Source organism: Pavona decussata, unplaced genomic scaffold (assembly GCF_977016875.1).
Source record: "Pavona decussata unplaced genomic scaffold, jaPavDecu1.1 SCAFFOLD_27, whole genome shotgun sequence".
NCBI lineage: Eukaryota > Metazoa > Cnidaria > Anthozoa > Scleractinia > Agariciidae > Pavona > Pavona decussata.
This window is the reverse complement of record NW_028145450.1, coordinates 320,801-337,867: the sequence shown is the minus strand read 5'-3', so window position 1 is coordinate 337,867 and position 17,067 is coordinate 320,801. Positions and strand designations below refer to the sequence as shown.

Here is a 17,067-nt window from a genome sequence, read left to right as displayed (position 1 = left end):
AAAAAAGGTCAGCTAAGATTTTCGGAAAGGAAATAAGATTTAAGGTTTTCGGGAAATGGACAAAAATGCCCTACTGATTTCGAAAAGACTCAAGTTCCCCTAGAATGACCGAACAGATAAAAATATTATAGTGCTGCCTAAAATGAAGCTATTGAGGTTTAAAGCCACTCCAGATCGCCTAAAATAACGTTTCAAAGGATCGGAGAGAAAATTGTCGTTGGGTGCCCCTGAAACATGCGGTCCATTTCAAATCAGGCAGTCGATGCTTCGGGTCCGTGTAACGATTGTAGAATATTGCAGTAATGTTGTATAAAATTCAGAGGGACAAAGGAACAGTTCTAGTCAGAGCCAAAATTGTGCAGCGTAATTTGATCGTGTTGTCATATGGGCGAATTTGGTAAGCGCTGGAGGATTTCCGTTTGTTTACACTTTAATGCACAAGGGACAGTAATAGATATGGTTTGGCTCTCCATGGTTTGCATAAGATCGCATGGTGAAGAAATTCCGTGAATGAAGACATACAGATAAACAGACAATAAGCTTTCCTAATAGAAATCTTTATTCAGACAGACCTGTGTTCACCCTTGAAAAGCAAATAAGTTCAATTTTCGCTTCGAATGAAACTACGTGAAGGAGACCGATCCAAGCCCACTGCGAGTCACTAAAGCACAATTTCTCGACGCTATTAAACTGAGTACGTTTTTCGAAAATTTCGCCAAAGCTAGTTGAAATATGACAAATCGATCAATTTAACATAAGGCACGGTGAAATTCACATTCTAACCTGTAGTATTTTGTAAAGTGGATTCCCAGTAGAACACAAAAATTGTGATGATTTGCAGATTTCGTTTGCGATCGCACATGTTTCGCCTTGACACAATCTCGAACAGGCATTTCTTCGCTATGAGCCTACTGATTTCCCCTTTTTGAGATTAGCATCCGAGCGTTCCTTAGAGGTTGTTCTTTTAATTTACAGTATTGAAAACCTGTGTTTTCGTTCCAGGAACCACAAACTTCCACCTTGAAAATTCACACACGAGAAACGCGACAGCCATTTTGAATTGAATACAAGGATCTTCCGCCCAAATAAAGCCGACTGAGACTCGTCAACCTGTCGTGGTGAACCTTCGGCATTTCAAACCTTTACGGAAAATGGACTTACTTTCTTACACTACACGATGACATTGTAGGTCTCAGCTTTGCACAAAAACCAAGGCTCATTTGCTCGATTTCATTGTAAATAACTCAAACTTCAGGTTTCTACGTTAAAGGCCGGAAGTTAACGCTACAGCAACACAAATTATACAAAAAAGGAAAAAAGGAAGAAAAGGGTCTTTTTGGGCAAATAAAAAGAATTTTGAATTTTTGCCTCTGTCGCCGGATTCTTGAAAGTTACTGACAACGGCTTTTAAACAGGAGGCAGTGTGGTTGATACGCCTTTGGAATCAGCTTCAGTAGCTTTACAAGCCAGTGTTTCCTTTTCTATTGTAATCTTGTCTTGGCCGGGCTTAATTTCACTTTTTAGAACCAGGAGATGTATAACTACGGGGTTATTAGAGAAATGGCAATAAAACGTGCACAGCGGGAAGTGATCATGTAAAATAACATAAGAATGGCGTTGTCATTTCCAAACGGCGGCCATCTTTAATCCGCCATTCGAATTTCTTCATTTTCCTTAAAGTCCCTTTAAGGTGCTTGAGTACAGTTTGCCCGCGCTTCACAAGTTCAGTACATGACACTATTAAGCGCGCGCTATGGCTCTGGTAGGGAAATACGACGTCGACGTCAACTTTATATCAATGGCTCAAAAATTGAGTTTTGTCGCTAAAATAATCCAGTTTCTCTAGTTTGTGAACCTTTTTTTTCACCGAGTAAAGAAAGCGAGTTAACGAAGACCTAAGCCTTTTTGCATGCTTTTCATCTTTACTATAAAATCCCAATTAAAAGCCACGTAGGCGCATTTGACTACAACTTTGTGACTTGTTGGTTTAGTGGAAAGGAACTGTTTTCCTTAGTTACTGAAATTTGACAAAATAGTAGTTCTCTTAAAGTGTAACTCGCCTACAAACAGAAACCCAAATCTGACAGCGGGTATATTGGAAAAAGTGCAAAACCAATATTTACAGGGGATTTCTCTTTCAAAATTACATGAAAGCAGCGTCACTATGTCAATATTTTGACTTTTCCGGAGACAAAAAATGAAAAAAAAAAAAAAAAAAAAAAATCTAATGAGCACATTTTCTAAAAAATAAAGGAGACCTGTTATTTGAGTGCTGTTGATAGCTCGCCGCGTTGCTATGGCAGCGAGTATACAAATACATTCCTTCTCGGTTAATCTTGCATGATGCTAATTTTGGGCACCCAGCAGTACGTAGTTTACAATAAACGTTTACTAACATTTGTATACTAAAAAACTGTGTCCGGCCACATTAATTGACTAAAAATTAACAAAGAGAAAAACACCAACATGATCTAAGACCATGAAAATAAACGTTAGAAAGTTGATTTTGATGAACGAGAAAAAATTTTTAAAACAACCTGCCTTTCAAAGTAAGACGAAATGGTAAATTCAAATTCAATGGACACTCTCCTACCACAGCAAATTATTTCCACATAAATTTCTGAAAAAAATCGTAAAGTTTGGTGGCGCTTTGCTCGAATACTTAAGAATCCGAAACAATGATCATGTTTGCATTATGTCACAACTTTGGTTTGCGTTTAGTTATAGGCTAAATGTAGATGGTTGAATGAAGGTGAAAAAAACACAAAGTATTTTTTAAATTCAGAAAAAAGGCACCATAGGAAAGAAACCATCTCTCAAACTTAAAAACTGGATTAAAATGTTTTATAACGGCACAAAAAAGTTGCATTTTAAACAATGGCTGGACCAGTGGCTTCTTCCAACTTGAAAGAGGGGTAAGACAAGGCTGCCCTCTTTCACTTTATTTGTTCATTCTCTGTGTGGAAATTCTAGCGGAGGCAATAAAAAATAGCGAAATCAAGGGAATAACAGTGAACGGACAGGAAATAATAATCAGTCAGTATGCTGATGATACCACTCTTATTCTAGACGGTCACAAAAGATCTTTCGACACCTCTCTAAAGGCACTGGATATGTTTAGCGAAATATCTGGCCTCTGCTTAAACCGTAAAAAAAACCGAAGCTCTGTGGATTGGTGCAAAAGCAGGTAGCGAAAATAATATGTTCCCTGAAACCGAGTTGAAATGGATGAGGGATAAGGTTAAGACTTGTGATTTATCACTTCCATTGGTTATCGGTTTAAAACCCCAGCTTTTGCAAGACAAATATCATTATTATACAATGCTGATGCTATCTCAATTTTGATTGGCTAAAAGCACCCCGCTAATTCTAGATGGCGCTGTGTCATCGCGTCACATCTACAGACACTGGCGTTTATGTATGTAGGTATGACGCGTTTTTGCAGACAATGGTTTTCGTCACCTGACAAGCTAGCCGGCGGTTTGAGCAAGATTGTCATGGCGGAGTCCGCTCCAAGATTCGCGTCAGTCTCAGAAGCGGATTTAGGACGCCTTGTTGACGACAAGGACGCAAAGAACACCAAACGAGCTACCAAGACAGCTCTTAGAGTTTTACAGCAGTATTTGAAGGAGAAGAAAGTTCCCGAACCGCAAACCAAAGATGGCATCAGTAACGTTCTCAAACTATTTTATGCCGAAGCTAGAAAAGTCGATGGAACTTCTTATTCCAAAAGCACTCTCAACAGCCTGAGATTTGGACTGGGCAGACACTTCAAGGCGACTCTTGGCTTCGATATAATAAACGATCCAGCATTTGCCGAGGCAAACAAAGTTTTTGGCGCCAAGTGCGTTGAACTAAAACGACAAGGGCTCGCCAAAGTCGAACACACGCCACCGATCTGCGAAGAAGATCTTAAAAAGCTGTACGAAAGCGATGTTTTTAACCAAAACAGCCCGGAAACGCTTCAAAACAAAGTTTTTTTCGAGGTTATGTTGTACTTTTGTCGCCGAGGAAGGCAAAATCTTCGTGAACTCAAAAAAGCTGATTTTTCATTCAGCACGGATGGCAAAGGTACAAAATATGTGTGCTAAACAACAGATGAACTCACAAAGAACCGACGAGAAAATGATGAAGGATTTGAAGGAGGCGTGATGTTCGAGAAACCAGGACCACACTGTCCTGTGGCTTCATTTGAATGGTACATACAGCACCTGAATCCCTCAAACGAATTTTTGTTTCAGCGGCCGAAGAAAAACGCCGGCATATCTGATCAAGTGTGGTAAGATAACATGGTTGTCGGAGAGCGTTTGCTCGGTGAAAAAATGAAAAGGATCTCTCGAGAAGCCAAACTTTCAAAGTGTTACACCAATCACTCGATCAGGGCAACGGCGGTTACAATCCTGGACAAGTCCGGGTTCGAAGCAAGGCATATCATGGCGGTGAGCGGGCACAGAAATGAATCCAGCATTCGGAGCTATAGCAGGACTGACATTTCAACCAAGAGAAAAATGTCGGAAACCCTGACGACAGAGTGCGAGGTGAGAGGTGAGGAAGTGGCTATTAATCCGCACCAGTTATCTCCTGTTATTAGCCTTTCTCAAGAGGAATTTATTGTACAGAACTCTCACTCAGAGATAACGAAAAATTTTAATTTCTTCAACTGTAATGTCAACATTCATTAAACGCAAATCGGGAACATTTTTCATAAGACCGTACAACTTAACTTTAGAATTTTGTTCAAAAGTTTCAGTTCGATTCAGTTTTTCCTGAAACGTTTTCAGATGTTTAAAGCTTAAATCCTTTCTGTAAACCTTTTGAATTCCGCTTTACACGTTATTCACGGCTGTCATTAATAAAGATGTTTACACTGAAACGTGTCATTGCGTGGCTTACTTTGTTGTTGTTCTGTGAAATGTCTCAACGCTTGTACATTTATAATTGTATAATAAAACAATTATTGGATTCGGTTTTCGCATGATAGCGAAATTATCAAGGCCTCGGTTTGTGTTATCCGCCTCAGCCTTCGGCTTCGGCAGATAACACAAACCTCGGCCTTGATAATTCTCGCTATCATGCTCAACCTCATCCAATAATTGCTTATTATTTTCTATTTTTAGTCGTGAGATTCTACATTTGGACCTGAGGACGCGCGGCCAATGTCCTAGAATAGAGGGCTTTTCCCTTTTCCTCCCACATTACAATTTCAAAAGCTGTTGGTAAAAAATTCTTATCTGTTGCAAAGAAGACCACGTGTGCGTCTCAAATCTGAAATTATGTAACTACAAAATAAATTGTAAATACTTTATGAATTTAAATTTTACGTGCGTAGCGTTGTAATATGTGTTGTGCACTAACCGATTTATTTTGTTAGTAATATATCATCGTAAGCTTTCTATTTTGTTAATAATGTGTCGTAAGCATTCTATTGTTGAATAAAAAATGTAAAAAAAGTTATAGGTTACGCTTAGTTAGATTGCCTGTAGAGGAAACCCGAAACCCACGATATTCATGACTTGATGTAGTACTTTCTCTGGGATCACAGTTTATACCTGCACGGAATGACATACTCTGGTGAAGAACGTGTTATTTTTTTTTTTTCTATATTGATTGGATTGTATTGTATGGATCATAAACGTAGCAGATTATTATGCAAACAGTCTTGCTTCGAGCGTTATCCCGCAAACATCTTACTTTAAAACGTAATCTAAAAAGGCCTTCACAAAGTTTAGAGGTATCATTAACCCATGATACTAAAAAATGTGAAGCCTTTTAATGTTGTAAACAACTGCAACCTTAATCGAAAACGAAAAGCTAAATCGGTTTTCCTTTCAGTGTATCACAGACAGGTTGGACAATGTATATTAAGTTTATCATAAAATAAACTAACCATAAAATAACCATTAACTGTGAGTTTTAACATTCAGTAAATGAAATCGAGTTAAGTGCCTGAGTTCCCGTTTTCCCCGAATTACAAATTGTGCCACTTAGCCGAGAACAGTAACGTACCACCAATTTGATTCTCCAGTTGTGTCACTTCTTCTTCCAAAGATTCAACGGCAGACTGGAGCCCTGAGAGATCAGAAAGGAGTATTAAGCCTTAACAATGAACATTTTTGCTTTAGGCTGTGCCAAAAGTTACACAACTCTTCGGTTTGATCTAAAAACAAAAAGGGATGTCAAAAATATAAATTAATGAGATCTTTTATGCCTCACCAATCATTGTAATTCATAGCAGGATAAATGTGATCTCTAGAAATGGAAATACTATGTTTCAGTTAACTAGAATGTTAATTTTGATGCCCAACGGTCAGAGGGTTTGAATACTTGAGAAATCAATAATTTGTTTTGAATCGTTAGGATAAGTCGAAATAACAATTAAGTACTTAGTGCTCGATAAAAAAAAAAGCGGATATAGTATAACTGTTAGCAATAGGAAGGTCATAAGAGCAAGAGATTTTGGGGCGTTTTATGGAAACATAGCCGATGAGCAGAGACTCGATGGCATTTTACAAACTTAATTTGTGTAGAAATTTATTTGAGCATGACTGAATGGCAACGGTGCGAATTTTCTGTCTTGTGTCTTAGAATGGGGGGTTTCTGGTTCGTTTAAAATGAGAAAAAAATTCTTTGGAATGAATAAGCCTCAATTGCAAAAGCAACCAACCTTGGTTTTCACTCTTCAGTTCATTCAATTCTTCGTTTTGAGCTAAAAGAAGAAAGGGATATCAAAAACATAAATTAATGAGATGTTATAAGCCCTTTCCGTAATTGTGTAGACTGTACAGAAATGTGTTTTATTTACGCATTAAAACTCATCTTATAGGGCTTTTGCAACAATTGGTCGATTCGCCAATCATCGTATTTTGTTGCTGAACCAATATATTTAATTAAAAGGGCAAAGACACGAAAAAATTACAGAGAGATTTAAGGCTCGACGTTTCGGAGTCATCTTGACTCCATTATCAAGAGAAAAAAATCAGTTTGTGAACGCGGATATTTAAATAGGCTAATATGTTAATTTTCAGCTCTAGCCTATTTAAATATCCGCGTTCAAAAACTGATTTTTTTCTCTTGATAATGGAGTCAAGATGACTCCGAAACGTCGAGCCTTAAATCTCTCTGTAACCAATATATTGTCTCCAGAAATGGAAATACTATCTGTTAATGAGCTAAAACGCTAATTTTTCACGATCCGAGGGTTTGGATAATTCTAAAATCGGTAGATTTTGTATTCAGGCGACAAGGCCTAATAACATTTCTTTACTTAGTTTCTTGATTAAAAAAGGCATTACCGTACAACTATTAGCGATAGGAAGATCATCATAGCAAGAGATTTTAGGCCAGTAGAGCAGAACGGAATGAACAAATTAATGACAGTTCAATCTACCCTTAATCCTTTCCTCCAGGGCTGAGTTGTTCGAGGCATGGTTAGCGCTAACCATTGGTTAAGAGGTATTAAGACCTTAAGGTTGTCATGGCATTTAACCCGGGTTAGCACTAACCATGCTTTGAGCAACTGGGCCCAGAGGATCAATTTTACACGCTCGATTTGTGTGGAAAAGCATTTGGACGTGACTGAATGGCAAGGGTGAAAATTGTGTGTCTTGCATCTTAGAATGGGGGATTTTCTAGGTTCGCTTGAAATGAAAAAAAGATTTTGTTGGGATGATCAAGCCTCAATTGCAAAAGCAGGCAACCTTTGTTGTCACTCTACAGTTCATTTAATAATTCGGTTTCTTTGATTTGTATCACAAACAGGTGGGACAATGCACATCAAGCTAATCATAAAATAAACTAAGAATAAACTAACAATTAACTGACAGCTTCAACATTAAGTTAATAAAATCGAGTTAAGTGCCCATTTTCCCGTGTTCCCCGAATAACGCATTGTACGACTTAAACCTGTGAGAATAGTAACGTACCGGCAAACTGATCCTGCAGTTGTGTCACTGTTTTCTTCAAATATTGATTAGCAGACTGGAGTTCTAAGAGATTAGAAAGTAGAATTTAAACCTTAATAATAAACATTTTTGGTTTAGGCTGTTCTAAAATGTACACAACTCTTCGGTTTAATCTAAAAGAAAGAAAGGGATGTCGAAAATATAAATTAATGAGATTCTTTTATGTCGCACCAATTATATTAATTTATAGCAGGACAAATGTGATCTCTGGAAATGGAAATACTATGTTTCAGTTAGCTAGAATGTTAATTTTGATGCCCAACGATCAAAGATTTTGAATACTTGAGAAATCAGTATTTTTTTTGTATCGTGGGGAGAAGGCGAAATAACAATTAAGTACTTAGTGTTCGATAAAAAAAAGCGGATATAGTATAACTGTTAGCAATAGGAAGGTCATCATAGCAAGAGATTTTTTGGCGTTTTATGGAAACATAGCCGATGAGCAGAGACTTGATGGCATTTTACAGACTTGATTTGTGTAGAAATTTATTTGAGCATGACGGAATGGCAAGGGTGCGAATTTTCTGCCTTGTATCTTAGAATGTGGGGTTTCAATTGCAAAAGTAACCAACCTTGGTTTTCACTCTTCAGTTCATTCAATTCTTCGGTTTGAGCTAAAAGAATAAAGTGATATCAAAAACATAAATCAATGAGATCTTTTAAATCCTTTCCGTAATTGTGTAGACTGAACAGAAATGTGTTTTATTTACGCATTAAAACTCATCTAATAGGGCTTTTGCAACTATTGGTCAATTCGCCAATCATCGTATTTTTGCCTGGACCAATATATTGTCTCCAGAAATGGAAATACTATCTTTCAACGAGCTAAAACACTAATTTTTTCACGATCTTAGGATTTGGATACTTCTAAAATCAGTAGATTTTGTATCGAGGCGACAAGGCCTAATAACATTTCTCTTCTTAGTTTCTTGATAAAAAAAAAAGGCATTACCGCATAACTATTAGCGATAGGAAGATGATCATAGCAAGATATTTCAGGCCAGTAGAGCAGAACGGAAAGAACGAATTAATGACAGTTCAATCTACCCTGAATCATTTCCTCCAGAGAATCAATGTTACAAACTTGATTTGTGTGGAAAACCATTTGGACGTGACTGAATGGCAAGGGTGAACATAGTGTGTCTTGCATCTTAGAATGGGGGGTTTTCTATGTTCGTTTAAAATGAAAAAATATTTCGTTGGTATGATCAAGCCTTAATTTCAAAAGCAGCCAACATTGCTTGTCACTCTTCAGTTCATTCAATTATTCGGTTTGTTTGCATCACAGACAAATGGGACAATGCACATTAAGCTTAATTATCATAAAATAAACTAACCATAAACTAACAATTAACTGAAAGCTTTAACATTAAGTTAATGAAATCGAGTTAAGTGCCCGTTTTCCCGTTTTTTCCCGAATTACGCTTTGTGCGACTTAACCAGTGAGAATAGTTACATACAAGCAAACTGACTGAATACTTAAGAAATTAGTAAATTTTTTGTATCGTCGGGATAAGGCGAAATAACAAGTCTGTACCTCGTACTCGATAAAAAAAAAAAACGGATGTAGTATAACTGTTAGCAATAGGAAGGTCATCAGCGCAAGAGATTTTAAGGCGCTTTAGGGAAACAGAGCCGATGAGCAGAGACTTAATAGCATTTTACAGACTTGATTTGTGTGGAAATTTATTTGAGCATGACGGATCGAATGGCGAGGGTGCGAATTTCCTGTACATGTCTTGTATCTTAAAATGAAGGGTTTCTAGGTTCGTTTAAAATGATACGAAAAAAGAAATCGTTGGGATGAATAAGCCTCAATTACAAAAGCAACCAACCTTGGTTTTCACTCTTCAGTTCATTCAATTCTTCGTTTTTAGCTAAAAGAAGAAAGGGATATCAAAAACATAAATCAATAAGAAGTTTTTTTAAACCCTTTCCGTTATTGTATAGACTGCACAGAAATGTGTTTTATTAACGCATTAAAACTCAACTAATAGGGCTTTTGCAACAATTGGTCAATTCGCCCATTATCGTATTTTGTTCCTGGACCAATATATTGTCTCCAGAAATGGAAATACTATCTTTCAACGAGCTAAAACACTAATTTTCCACGATCTGAGAGTTTGGATACTTTTAAAATCAGTAGATTTTGTACTGCGGCAACAAGGCCTAATAACATTTCTCTACTTAGTTTCTTGATTAAAAATGGCATCACACTATAAGTATTAGCGATAGGAAAATCATCATTGCAAGATATGTTAGGCCAGTAGAGCAGAACGGAAAGAACAAATTAAATACAGTTAAATCTACCCTGAATCCTTGCCCCCAGAGGATCAATTTTAGAAACTTGATTTGTGTTGAAAAGCATTTGGACGTGACTGAATGGCAAGGCTGAAAATAGTGTCTTGCATCTTAGAATAGGGGGTTTTCTATGTTCGTTTCAAAAGAAAAAAAAAATCGTTGGGATGAATAAACCTCAATTGCAAAAGCAACCAACCTTGGTTTTCACTCTTCAGTTCATTCAATTCTTTGTTTTGAGCTAAAAGAAGAAAGGGATATCAAAAACATAAATCAATGAGATGTTTTAAATCCTTTCCGTAATTGTGTAGACTGTACAGAAATGTGTTTTATTTACGCATTAAAACTCATCTAATAGGGGTTTTACAACAATTGGTCAATTGGCCAATGATCGTATTTTGTTTCTGGACCAATAATATGGTCTCTATAAACGAAAATACTATATTTCAACGAGCTGTAAAGCTAATTTTTATTACGATCCGAGGGTTTGGATACTTCAGAAACCAGTAAATTTTGTACTGACGTGACAATGCCTACTTATATTCCTCTTCTTAGTTTCTTTTCTTAAAAAAAAAAGACGAGTTTCTGTATAACTGTTAGCAATAGAAATATCATCATAGCAAGAGATTTTAGGCTAGTAGAGCACAACGGGGAGATTTAGTTAATGACAGTTCAACCTACCCTGAATCCTTTTCTCCAGAGGACCAATTTTTTTGTTGATAACTAAGACGTTAGAAAGGAAGAAAGAATAATTTTATTTAAATGTACAAGTCTTAAAAACTGAAGTGATGACACTGAACCACAGAACAAAATATTTTAAACTGTACCTAACACTGAAAAAAAAATTCAAGTGGTGGGAGGTTGGCTAGAAATGCAAGGCTGAGAATTTGAACCGTGGACTACCATAGAATAAATCCAGCTGGAATTCAGAACTCTGAACATCCGGTTTACAAGCGCACGCATCTAGTAACTCGCCACACTTCGATGCCCGCTTAGTTTTAATATTTTACTCATTATGAGAATTAAAGAAAATATGTTTCTAAAGTCAAAAGAAAAGAACCAATCGACGAGATGAAAGAATGAAAACGAACAAGATAAAAAGTTAACAAATTTGAAAACATGTCGTGAAAAGCTCTAGTTTGGTTGGCGTCACTTACATTTTTTACACTTCTTAGAACACTTCTTAGCCCCTCCTGCGTCTGACGTGATAAGCATGAGCGCGATCAGGACACTTGCAATGAGAATATAGGTAGCCTTCATGATGAACTACGAGATAACACGCCCAGATCTACAAAAGAAAAACAGAAAATTTCTAAGAAAGAAAATATTAAGTAAAACAGCCAAATCTTGGCTTGTATAATACCCTCTTCCAAGAGTAAAGACTAATTCTAAAACTTATTCGTCGACTCCTTCAAAATAATAAACTAATCAGACGAAACAGAAAGGCAGGTACATTACATTTAATCTGACTCCAGACAAATCTCACGAGATTTTCTTCCCTGGGCTGTGGGCAGATTTTTTCCTTGTATTGTATTAATTTTTCCACGTCAGAAGTTACAGCCAATAATACAGACAAAATATATATAGACTTATTTACTGACTCCCCTCCTCCCCCTCAAATAATCACACACATAAACTTAACACGAAACACAATCGCACAGCTGACAATAAGCGCTTAGACAGGAATTAAGATATTGTAATATAGAGAGAGTTGCGACGCGGTAGTATCTCTTTGAACTGAAATACGGTAACTGACAAAGAAATCTATTCTTCTTTTCATTAAAGTGCCCGTTTCTGAGCATAAATTAAAAAATACAATTTCAATTTTCAAAGCGTCCCTTTAGGCGTTTTGATTTTACCAAAGAACACAAACTGAAGTAATAATGCCAATCGCCAATTACCAATTACCCAATGTAATTAAATCGTGCAAAGATCTGCCACTTATCAAACGCCTCCACAGCTCATTCGCAGGAAAAGTTTGTAATCTATTAAGACTGATAAGTTGATTGAAAATGTTATTTATATTTTAGCCTTGCAATGCCATAAACCAAATAAATAACAATAAACAAATTACGCGGATAGAATAAAGAAAGAAAGAAAAAATATCAGGGGAAACAAAACGCAAATCAAACCTGAATTAGAAAAGATAGACGAACTCAGCCTAAAAAAAGCTTTCAAAACCAGTTGAAACGTAGAGGAATATATTTTCTGCGCTTGAGATGCTTAAATCGTGAAATTCTTCACCATTTTGGTGCATTTTCACTTGCAATCTCTTCTCTGCCGTATCAATATCGATCACGCCACAAGTTGAATTTTTTAAGCAATATAAATTATCTTCTTATTTTTTCGCTTTCTACTGAAATTTATTTGCAATCTCATCTCCAATTAATGAGCTGTTGTCGCTAAAATAATTGAATGCATTTATTCACGTCCAGAAAGTTGCGAGGTTGTCGGAAATCTAGCCTAAATTCTAACTTGAAATAAACACCTTCCGAGAACTCGTCGCCAAATAACTCATTGCGCATTTCAAAGGGACAAAATAGTGTCGCGCTGTTCTGATAATCCACGAGCTGAGACTTGCCCCTGTATGAAGTATCGAATTTCTTTAATATTGTCTTTAGCTTCCGTGGGAGTTGCGATTTCTGTAGGCTTCTCTTGAACCGAAGACGGGTGAACTTAACGTTACATTAATTCATGAAAAGTAATAGTCAAAGCTTTTATAACAGAAATTCAATCTCTAAAGGTGTTCTCCTGCGCTCTATTGTGACAAACAAACGCAATTACCAAACCTGTTTAATTACCATTAATTACACAAAGAAAGGAAAATATTAAACCTTTGGAAGCCCAGTTTTGTGCCTTTTATTTCACCAACAAATTCTTTTATACCGTTTCCCGAAAAAGTACAGGAAAGCTTACGTCTTTCACATCGAAAAATTTTGTTCAGTAGCTACACACGATTTAAAGTAGAATAAACGAATTCAGCTTTTCTCAAATAGCAATTGTAAAGCATGAAGCGAAAGGTTTGTTACTCTGGTGTGTATTACAAAACAGAGAATGAAAGCTTCGTTTTTCGCAAGTTAAACAATTTCTTAGTTAAATTTTTCACTAGTTTGCCAATGCATCTTCAGTTAGAATCTCCATACTCTACCATCATAATAAATTGCGCCCAACGTTAAACTTTACAGTTCTATAAATCCGTTGGTTGCTCTTTTGATATCTAATTTTGTTTAAGTCGTTTACTTCTGTTAGCTGCTATCGCTAAAATACTAGAATTCCTTTATTTAGGTTTAGAAAATTGTGACTGGTTGTTGGAAAGGTAACGCAAACAAAAAACAGGAAATTTCTGAATACCTTCTAAGACATTATTCCCAAATATCATTAGGATTATAAACAATACTCTAAAAAATAGAGAAATTTAACTGAGACTTACTTCTGGTTGAAGAATCCGAGTTTCCTCAATATTCGTGTTACTTTCCGAGAGAGTTGCGACGTGGTAGTATCTCGTTGAACCGAAAAGCGCTAACTGACAAAGAGTTGTCTTCTTCTATCCATTTTATGCCCTTTGCTAGGCATAAATTTGAAAATACAATTTCAATTTTAAAAGCGTTCCCTCGGGCGGTTTATTTTTACCAAAGAACACAAACTGAAGTAATAATGCCCATCGCCAATTACTCAATGTAATTAAATCGTACAAAGATCTGCCACTTATCAAACGCCTCCACAACACGTTCGCAAGAAAAGTTTGTAATCTATTTAGACTAATGAGTCTATGTAAAATGTTATTTTATATTTTAGCCTTTCAATGCCAAAAATTAAACAAAAAACAACAAACAAGTTACGCAGATAGAAAGAAGAAAGAAAGAAACAATATCAGGAGAAAGCGGCATAACTCAAATCTAACTTGAGTTAAAGATAGACGCACTCAGCTTAAAAAAAAAAATTATAAAACTGTTGAAACGCAGAAAAGGAAATTATTTTCTGCGCGTCTGACGTTTATTCAATATTCGTTTTACTTTCCGAGAGAGTTGCGACGCGGTAGTTTCTCGTCGAACTGAAATACGGTAACTGACGAAGTGTTCTATTCTTCTATACATTTTGTGGCCGTTGCTAAGGATAAACTTGATAATACAATTTCAATTTTCAAAACGTTCCTTCAGGCGTTTTAATTTAACCAAAGAACACAAACTAAAGTAATAATGCCCATCGCCAATTACCAATTACTCAATGTAATTAAATCGTGCAAAGATCTGCCACTTATCAAACGCCCCCACAATACGTTCGCAAGGAAAGTTTGTAATCTATTTAGACTAATAAGTTGATTTCAAATGCTATTTTATATTTAAGCCTTGCAATGCCAAAAAACAAATAAATAACAACAAATAAATTACGAGGATAGAATAAAAAAAGAAAGAAAAAATATCAGGGGAAACATAACTCAAATCTAACTTGAGTTAAAGAAGCTAGACGAACTCAGCCTAAAAAAAACTTTCTCAAACAGTTGAAACGCAGAGGAATATATATTCTGCGCTCGAGATGCTTATTTCATGAAATTCTTCACCATTTTGGTGCATTTTAACTTGCAATCTCTTCTCTGTCGTATCATTATCGATCACGCCACAAGTTGCAACTTTTTCAGCAATGTAAATTCTCTTCTTATTTTGCCACTTCATCTCCAATTAATGAGCTGTTGTCGCTAAAATAATTGATTGCATTTATTCACGTCCAGAAAGTTGTGAGGTTGTTGGAAATCTAGCCTAAATTCTAACTTGAACTGAACACCTTCGGAGAACTCATCGCCCAATAACTCATTGGGCATATCAAAGGAACAAAATAGTGTCGCACTGTTCTGATAATCCACGAGCTGAGACTTGCCCCTATGTGAAGATTCGAATTTCTTTGATGTTCTCTTTTGCTTCCGTAAGAGTTGCGATTTCTGTAGGCTTCTCTTGAACCGAAGACGGGTGAACTTAACGTTACATTCATTCATGAAAAGTAATAGCCAAAGCTTCTATAACAGAAATTCAATCTCTAAAGGTGTTCTCCTGCGCTCTATTGTGACAAACAAACGCAATTACCAAACCTGTTTAATTACCATTGATTACACAAAGAAAGGAAAATATTAAACCTTTGGAAGCCCAGTTTTATGCCTTTTATTTCACCAACAAATTCTTTTATAGCGTTACCGAAAAAGTACAGGAAAGCTTACGTCTTTCACATCGACTAATTTTGTTCAGTAGCTACACACGATTTAAAGTAGAATAAACGAATTCAGCTTTCCTCAAATAGCAATTGTAAAGCATGAAGCGAAAGGTTTGTTACTCTGGTGTGTATTACAAAACAGAGAATGAAAGCTTCGTTTTTCGCAAGTTAAACAATTTGTTAGTTAAATTTTTCACTAGTTTGCCAATGCATCTTCATTTAGAATCTTCAAGCTCTACCATCATAACAAGTTGTGCCCAAAGTTAAACTTTACAGTTCTATAAATCCGTTGGTTGTTTTCTGGATATCTAATTTTGTTTCAGTCGTTTACTTCTCTTAGCTGCTATCGCTATAATTCTAGATTTCCTTTATTTAGGTTTAGGAACTTGGGACTGGTTGTTGGAAAGGTACAACAAACGCTAACAGAAAATTTATAAATACCGTCTAAGACATTATCCCCAAAATATCATAAGGATTGTAAACAATACTCTAAAAAATAGAGAAATTTAACTGGGACTTACTTCTTGATGAAGAATTCGAGTTTCCTCAATATTTGTTTTACTTTCCGAGAGAGTTGCGACGCGGCAGTTTCTCGTTGAACCGAAAAGCGCTAACTGACAAACATTTATCTTCTTCTATTCATTTTATGCCCTTTGCTAGGCATAAATTTGAAAATACAATTTCAATTTTAAAAGCGTTCCTTCAGGCGCTTTATTTTTACCAAAGAACACAAACTGAAGTAATAATGCCCATCGCCAATTACTCAATGTAATTAAATCGTACAAAGATCTGCCACTTATCAAACGCCCCCACAACACGTTCGCAAGAAAAGTTTGTAATCTATTTAGACTAATGAGTCTATGTAAAATGTTATTTTATATTTTAGCCTTTTAGCGCCAAAAATTAAACCGGCAAAAAACAACAAACAAGTTACGCAGATAGAAAGAAGAAAAAAAAAGAAAAAATATCAGGGGAAAACTCAAATCTAACTTGAGTTAAAGAAGATGGGACGCACTCAGCTGGAAACAAAAATTATAAATCCGTTGAAAAGCAGAAAAGGAAATTATTTTCTGCGCGTCGGACGTTTACGCAATATTCGTTTTACTTTCCGAGAGAGTTGCGACGCGGTAGTATCTCGTTGAACTGAAATACGGTAACTGACGAAGTGTGCTATTCTTCTTTACATTTTGTGGCCGTTGCTAAGGATAAACTTGATAATACAATTTCAATTTTCAAAGAGTTTCATCAGGCGTTTTAATTTTATCAAAGAACACAAACTGAAGTAATAATACCCATCGCCAATTACCAATTATTCAATGTAATTAAATCGTGCAAAGATCTGCCACTTATCAAAGGCCTCCACAGCACGTTCGCAGGAAAAGTTTTTAATCTGTTGAGACTAATAAGTTGATTGAAAATGTTATTTATATTTTATCCTTGCAATGCCACAAACCAAATAAATAACAACAAACAAATTACGCGGATAGAATAAAGAAAGAAAAAAAAATATTAGGCGAAACATAACGCAAATCTAACTTGAGTTAGAGAAGCTAGACGAACTCAGCCTAACAAAACTCTCTAAACCAGTTGAAACGCAGAGGAATATATT

The 17,067-nt window shown here is 36.1% G+C and overlaps 3 protein-coding genes across 3 annotated transcripts in view; 1 reads left to right on the top strand and 2 right to left on the bottom strand.

Moving 5' to 3' along the window:
* Positions 1–17,067, bottom strand: part of LOC146485164 (uncharacterized) — a 428,948-nt gene that overhangs the window by 153,586 nt on the left and 258,295 nt on the right. The window lies entirely within an intron of this gene.
* Positions 1,804–16,069, bottom strand: LOC146485175 (uncharacterized). Its single transcript, XM_085103630.1, has 10 exons — positions 15,980–16,069; positions 11,417–11,547; positions 10,941–10,982; positions 10,459–10,500; positions 9,797–9,838; positions 8,534–8,575; positions 7,923–7,985; positions 6,665–6,706; positions 6,007–6,069; positions 1,804–2,969 (listed from the first exon to the last, which is right to left on the bottom strand). Exons 2-10 carry the CDS (start codon positions 11,517–11,519, stop codon positions 2,950–2,952), a joined length of 459 nt encoding a protein of 152 aa, XP_084959756.1. The 5' UTR covers positions 11,520–11,547; positions 15,980–16,069; the 3' UTR covers positions 1,804–2,949.
* On the top strand, positions 3,406–4,106 carry LOC146485176 (uncharacterized). Its single transcript, XM_085103621.1, has one exon. The coding sequence runs from the start codon at positions 3,417–3,419 to the stop codon at positions 4,089–4,091; it is 675 nt and encodes a 224-aa protein (XP_084959747.1). The 5' UTR covers positions 3,406–3,416; the 3' UTR covers positions 4,092–4,106.